General features: G+C 55.3%; 1 protein-coding gene across 1 annotated transcript; it reads left to right on the forward strand.

The window, feature by feature from the left end:
- The first annotated feature begins 2,559 nt into the window (after positions 1 to 2,559).
- Positions 2,560 to 5,948, forward strand: GRXCR2 (glutaredoxin and cysteine rich domain containing 2). Its single transcript, XM_040078533.1, has 3 exons — positions 2,560 to 2,904; positions 4,536 to 4,751; positions 5,763 to 5,948. The coding sequence occupies exons 1-3, from the start codon at positions 2,560 to 2,562 to the stop codon at positions 5,946 to 5,948; spliced, it is 747 nt and encodes a 248-aa protein (XP_039934467.1).
- The last annotated feature ends 293 nt before the right edge of the window (positions 5,949 to 6,241 follow it).

A 6,241-nucleotide genomic window follows, 5' to 3' on the forward strand; every position in this document is an offset into this window, starting at 1 on the left:
GCTGTGCTGGTTCCCCTGTGCTGGTTCCCTGTGCTGGTTCCCCTGTGCTGTGCTGGTTCCCCTGTGCGGGCACAGCAGTTTCCATGCCTGCGGGGCAGAGCACAGCTCCTCAGTGCTCCCTTCTGGGGGTCTCTCCGGCAAACCCGCGTGTCCCCAGGGTGTGGGCAGTGCCCTGTGCCGTGGCCAGGGCCAGGGCTCTTCCTTGCCCACCGCACGAGCGTTCTCCTGGGCTCTGGTCCCAGGCTGTGCTGCTGCTCTCAGGAGAAGCCCAGGGTGAGCTGTGTCCACAGATAAAACTCGGCTCCTGGGAATTCCCCTCTTTGAAGCTCCTTTTCCTGCTTTGTTCTTTGTTTCTTTGTGACTTCAGGATTGTCGTGCTGGCCCAGGAAGGTGCAGAGTAAGCTGGCTGTCCTCACGGAGCCTGCCCGCTGTCCCGGCCCTGCTGAGCGTCCTCCACTCCCGCTGACTTCAGCCCCCAGGAATGTGAGCGAGCCCTGCCTTGTGCGGGGCAGGGAAACCTGAGCTTGGATTCCTGGAGAATGGAGTCCCGCGAACTCACGGCGCGTGTGGAGCTGCGTGCGTGTATCTGTGTGTCTGTGCACCCCCGGGGCTTGTGAATCTAGCTCAGTGAGGGTTAAAGCATCCAGAATTTTAAATAACCTGTGACTTTGGCATTTTTGTGAAAACGGGAGGCTGAGCACAAAAAGAAACCCTGTCAGCCCCTGGGTGAAGGCAGATGATGCAGCACGACATCACCCCTTAGCTCAGATCTCATCGGGTGCTCCGGACTCCCGAGGAGATGTTAGATGTCCGCATCAGAGAATCCAGCCCTGAGCGGAACCCGTGGCCGGTGGTGCTGGCTTTGGCTCCTGCTTCTCTCCTCGGCGCTGCCGGTTTCATTCCCGCTGCGTCCCAGCCCCTCGGCCTGGGCACGGTGCGCTGCCGGCAGGCTCAGCCCTCTTCGGAACCGGGAATGCGGATGCAGGAGGGATGTTCGGGCACGCCGGTGCCGGGGCTCGCTGGCCCAGGGCTGGCAGGGAGCCTGGTCCGGCGGGGCTCCCAGCGGAGCGCTGCCGCGGGAGCGCAGCAGGGGCCGGGGTTCGGGCAGATCGGAGTTTTTGTGCAGCGAGGCTCGGCTGTGTGAGCCGGGACGGGAGCCGGCCCCAGCACCGCCGCCGTGCTGTGCAGCTGCCAAGGGCGGCTCCGGGGCTGTGCGCTCACACAGGCGTGCTCAGGCCTGCTCTGCTCTCGTGGTACGAGGAACAATTCTTACGTGTCCCTGCCGTGAGGCTTCCAGCAGCCCAGGACCCTCGGAGCGCTGTCTGTCACGACAGAAACTGCTCGTGGCAGCCCTTTGGCTGCTGGAAGGTCTGTGCTGTGGAATTGTCAGCAGGCAGCTTCTAAACTGTCAGCCTAGTGTTTCATTAACAAACTTCTAAAAGACATGATGAATTAGCCTATTGAGAAAATTAAGCTTTAACAGTGCTGGGTTTGAGCTGGAAGAAAATACATGAAGCTCTCTGCCTACATCCTGCCAAGCAGAGTCCCACTTGATGTGTAATGGTGGATATGTACTCTCAGAACTCAAAGTAAAAAGGAGATTTTTAACTCCAGTTGGGGACCTACATGATTCAAGTTGGTGTTGGGAGACGTTTAAACATAAATAAAATTAAAATACCTGCAGTGGTATTTTGTTTTCTTTATTTTACCCCTCAAAAGGTCAGAGGAGCTCGAGATCTGGCCAGGGATGGGCGCAGGGACCAAACCCCTGCCAGGGATGGGCACAGGAACCAGCTCTGGGGTGCTGGGTGGGATCCCTGAGGAGGGGCTGCCCTCCCTGCGATGGCTGGGAACAGAGGCTTGGGAGTGCTGGGGAAATGAACCCCCTCAGCTGGGGCTGCATGAGGTGATGACTGTCTCCTAAAAATGAAAACCAAACCCAGAATGGCCTGAAAAGGCCCTAAAAGGCATCAAGAATTACAAATAGGGATTGAGCACTAGCGAGAGAATATCTTAATTAGATCTCACAACCTGTAGAGGAACAGGTTAGATTAAAATGAAAGTGAGCTTTGTGCTCTCAGGGTTAGTGTGAGACCGGGAGAGGAATTATTCACATTTGCAATTTGTGAGGCTGGATTGCTTTTTCTCTGAATTTGTCTTTTTAACTTTTTACCTCGTCAGAAAATTATTAAAAGCTGCTGGGATGATGTATTTGCTGTAGTTCTTATCACAGCAGGTGGCAGAAACATTTCCATGGTTCCAGAGATATGTGTAGTTTCCTATTTAATCCTCTCCTTCCAGGTTAATTCCTTTCTCCCCGTGGTGTCCAGCCTGGCCCCCACTCACCAGCCTGCTTTTGACTTCACTACCAGCGATATTTTCTCTTTGTGAATTTCTATCAATATTTAATACAGCGGTGTCAGTGTTGCTGTAAGATGAGAGGAACTACTAGAAACCTTGAATTATACATCACGAGGCGGGGGGAAGCTGGAAGTGTTTTCTTTTGGACCCGAAGCTCTCGAAGCTGATCTCCGGGACTTGCAGCTCGAAATCCCAACGATGGATGAGCCCCAGAAGAAACCGAGCCAGCGGCACGAGGGACGGCCCCGCAAGGTGAGGTTCAAAATATCCTCGGCTTACAGCGGGCGAGTGTTGAAGCAAGTCTACGAGGACGGGCAGGAGCTGGAGCCGCCGGCCAAAGAGCACTCGCGGCGCTTCGTGCGCCACAGCTTCGAGCCGGGGGATCACCTCTGCGGGGCCGGGGACGGGCCCGAGAACAGCTTCTACTGGCCCACGGCCCTGACTGCCCGGAGAATCAGCGTCCTCCGAGAGGATCAGGAACACGGGCTCCCGGGGACCGCGCCCCTGCTCCGCGACTGCCGGCCCGGAGCCAGCCACTGCGGGGTGAGTGCTGCCCGGGCTGTCCCTCCTCTCTGGGGACCGGGCTGAGGCTAAGTCCTGTCCCCAGAACAGTGACACCATCCTCACACTGCGGGGTGAGTGCTGCCCGGGCTGTCCCTCCTCTCTGGGGACCGGGCTGGGGCTAAGTCCTGTCCCCAGAACAGTGACACCATCCTCACACTGCGGGGTGAGTGCTGCCCGGGCTGTCCCTCCTCTCTGGGGACCGGGCTGAGGCTAAGTCCTGTCCCCAGAACAGTGACACCATCCTCACACTGCAGCCGCATCCTGATAAAACTGTTTTGTCAGACCAGGACTTGAAAAGAGTGGCTGTGAATCCCCAGCCATTATTCCAGGAATTCCTTAAGCTGAATATGCCACAGGTGGCAGGATCCTCAGGGTCTGCAGCAGTGCAGGCAGGAGGGAACAGCGTCTGCCAGCTGTGCTCCAGCTGTGCTCTGGCTTCTCCCGGTGCTGATCTGCATCTGTCCATTGGGTAGACAGAGTAAAAGAACATTTTCATACATATTGATATCTGTACATGGGAATCCTACTCTATCTAGATCAGTCAAATGTAAGGAGGACCTGAAGTTAATTAGATATATTTAAAATATTAAAGTTGTGTGACTTCAGCTGGCAGAAAGCCAGTGTTGCCATCAGGGTACCAGGTATCCACATCCTCTGGCAGCCAGAATTCCTCTTTGGCTCCTTTGACAATCCCAGCTTTGTTTCACTGGCGATTTTCTTAACATGTAATTAATGCTACTGAGGGAGAAGCATTTCTTTAGCCCTAACAAAGAGGCAGCACAAGCACAGTACGTGTAAATACATTTTATGGCCTTGATTTGAACACACTGAAGGTCTGTCAGTTCCTGGCGCTCATCAGAGCCGTGTGTGGGAAACTCAGCTGGCTGATATTTGACCTGTTCACACACTGGACGTGTAATTTGCCTGAAAACCACGCTGAATCTCTCCTGCCCAAAGACAGTGCACCACCGTGATCTTATCCACCCCGTTATTTTGTTCTGCATTCTTGGGTAAGGCTCCTCTCCCTCCCCAGTCTCCCCAGGCACAGATCCCTCGAGTAACCACCCTGTCCAGTAGCAGCTTGTGTTCCATCGGCAGGCGCTGGGTGCTTGGAGACACCGTGGCTGTGCAGCACACCGGGCTCTCACCTTGTGCAGGTGGGCAGGACCTGTGCTCACCTGCCTGCCCCTCCTGTGTCTCCCCACAGGGAAGCAGGTGTCCCACTGCCAGGAGAGCGCCAGCCATCTCAGGGCATTTTCTAGGAGAACATCTCCTTTTGCACGGCTTCTTGACGCAGACGCTTCCAGTGAAATACGAAGAGTGTGTAAAACAATAGGCCCCAGTAACTCCATATGACACCCAGGGAGGAGGGACCAGGTCAGCACAGTGCTGCTCTCAGGGAAATGTTTGACTGAGTTTAGCTCTAAAATGACCAGAAAAGAAATACAAATTCACCCCATAGGGCTGTACCTCCACCAATTTGCTGGACGCTCTGGGGGTGGTCGGAGGGGCTGGCCTGGTGGAGGGGATGCTCTTCTGGAAGCACAGGGACCATCAGAGTTTACAGAGTGAATTTATACTGGTGAGACACTGGTAACTTCTTTCTTCAGACTTCCCCAGTTGTAGACTTTGGCAAGATCATCATCTACACCAATAACCTGAAAATCATCCGTGCACCGATGGACCAGAAAGAGCTCATGAGGAGAATCATCCAGACTGAGGGAATAAATGACTGGATGTTCGTGTACCGGGACAGGAAAGAACGGTTTAGTGGTGGACATAAAAAAGATGGGGACAATAAGGTCACTTGCAACCAGCATGTGCAGGTAAGAGAAAATGGAAAATGTTTTTCCTCCTTGGCCCTGGTCAAACCACCCAAGCCCCATCCATCTCTGTATCTGGGTCCCAAGTTTGGATAAAAAGCACCACTCTGTTCCTGGTTTCCCTCAGGAGATAACGACCAACACTGTGCTGAGACCACGCTCTGGTGCTGCTTCCAGGTGCTCATGTCTCCCACTGATCTCTTCCCCCGGAGATGGCTGGCACTGACGGAGCTTGGCTGGGCTCCATCCCTTGTCACCCCTCCCAGGGGGATAAGAGCAGGCCGGAGTTTCTCCAGCCTTACAAGGCTAAACACAGCTGCTCTGTGGCTGAGACTGCTTCAGGCTAAAATTTTACTATCAGCTGAAATAAGGTTCTGCCTCACATTTGCTTTCTCACGGGGGAGTCTTTGTTGGTCAGAATCCCAATTAGTCTGGCCGTGATTTGATCCCACAAACCCGATGTTGTCATGTGGAGCTGGTGCAGTTTCATGGAGCCGAGTCTGGGCCGTACTGAGCGCGGTCTTTCTGCTCCCACAGATTTCAAGGAGGGATTTGGAGGAGGTTGCTTGGCACAGTGGGAGAGAGGCAGGCACAAAGGGCAGCTCGAAAGGTGTGCGTGGTGGTGATGAGGGGTTTGGGGGAGAGGGTGACGAGCAATCCCTGAAGAAACGAAGCGTGGCTCAAGCCTGAGGCTGCAGAGTGGAAATGGTGTGATAAGAAAGGACGGGAGGATGGGAGGAGCTGTGCAGAGGAGAAGGTTGAGTTTGGAGTATTGTGTTGTAAGCGCAGTCACATTAACTTCTCATTTTCTGGCAGTAGCCACACATCGTCCCCAAGCACGTGGGAGTCTTTTTGTCAAAGTCCTTGCTGTGGAGAACTGATTGCTATAGGCAGAGCGGTGTGTCAGGAGCAACCACGGTGGCAAAGATGAGGAGACAGAATTTTCCTCTTTCGGGAATGTTCTCGGGTATCTCACACCCACTAACAGATTTTTTTTTCCTGCCGTCTCTCCAGGAGGGCAGTGCTGAACACGGCTGTTCCCAGTGCAAAGGCTCGGGCTGTGCTCCCTGCTCCCTGTGCCACGGCAGCAAGTTCTCGATGCTGGCAAACAGATTCCGGGAGTCCTACCGGGCGCTGCGGTGTCCGGCGTGCGACGAGAGCGGGCTGCAGCCGTGCTGGGTCTGCGCCTCCCGAGCCTGAACCTTAGCCCGAGCCTGAGCCCGGGGCCCGTGGGGCAGGTGGGAAAGCCTGAACTGTCACTCCTCTGCTCCCAGCCATCCTGCAGTCTGCCCTGCGTGTCCCTGCAGCCGGGCTGAGCCCTGCGGGGTGAGCGTGTCCCTGAGCCCGGGGACATCCCTGAGCCCGGGGACATCCCTGAGCCGGAGGGAACGGTCAGCGTTGGGAGGTAAAGCATCGGTGCGGATGTCTCTGCAGCCGGAGCTCAGCCCAGACAGTGCCCATGCTGCCCTGGCCCTGCCGGGGGTGCCTGGTGC

Source organism: Hirundo rustica, chromosome 14 (genome assembly GCF_015227805.2).
Source record: "Hirundo rustica isolate bHirRus1 chromosome 14, bHirRus1.pri.v3, whole genome shotgun sequence".
In the NCBI taxonomy this organism is placed as follows: domain Eukaryota; kingdom Metazoa; phylum Chordata; class Aves; order Passeriformes; family Hirundinidae; genus Hirundo; species Hirundo rustica.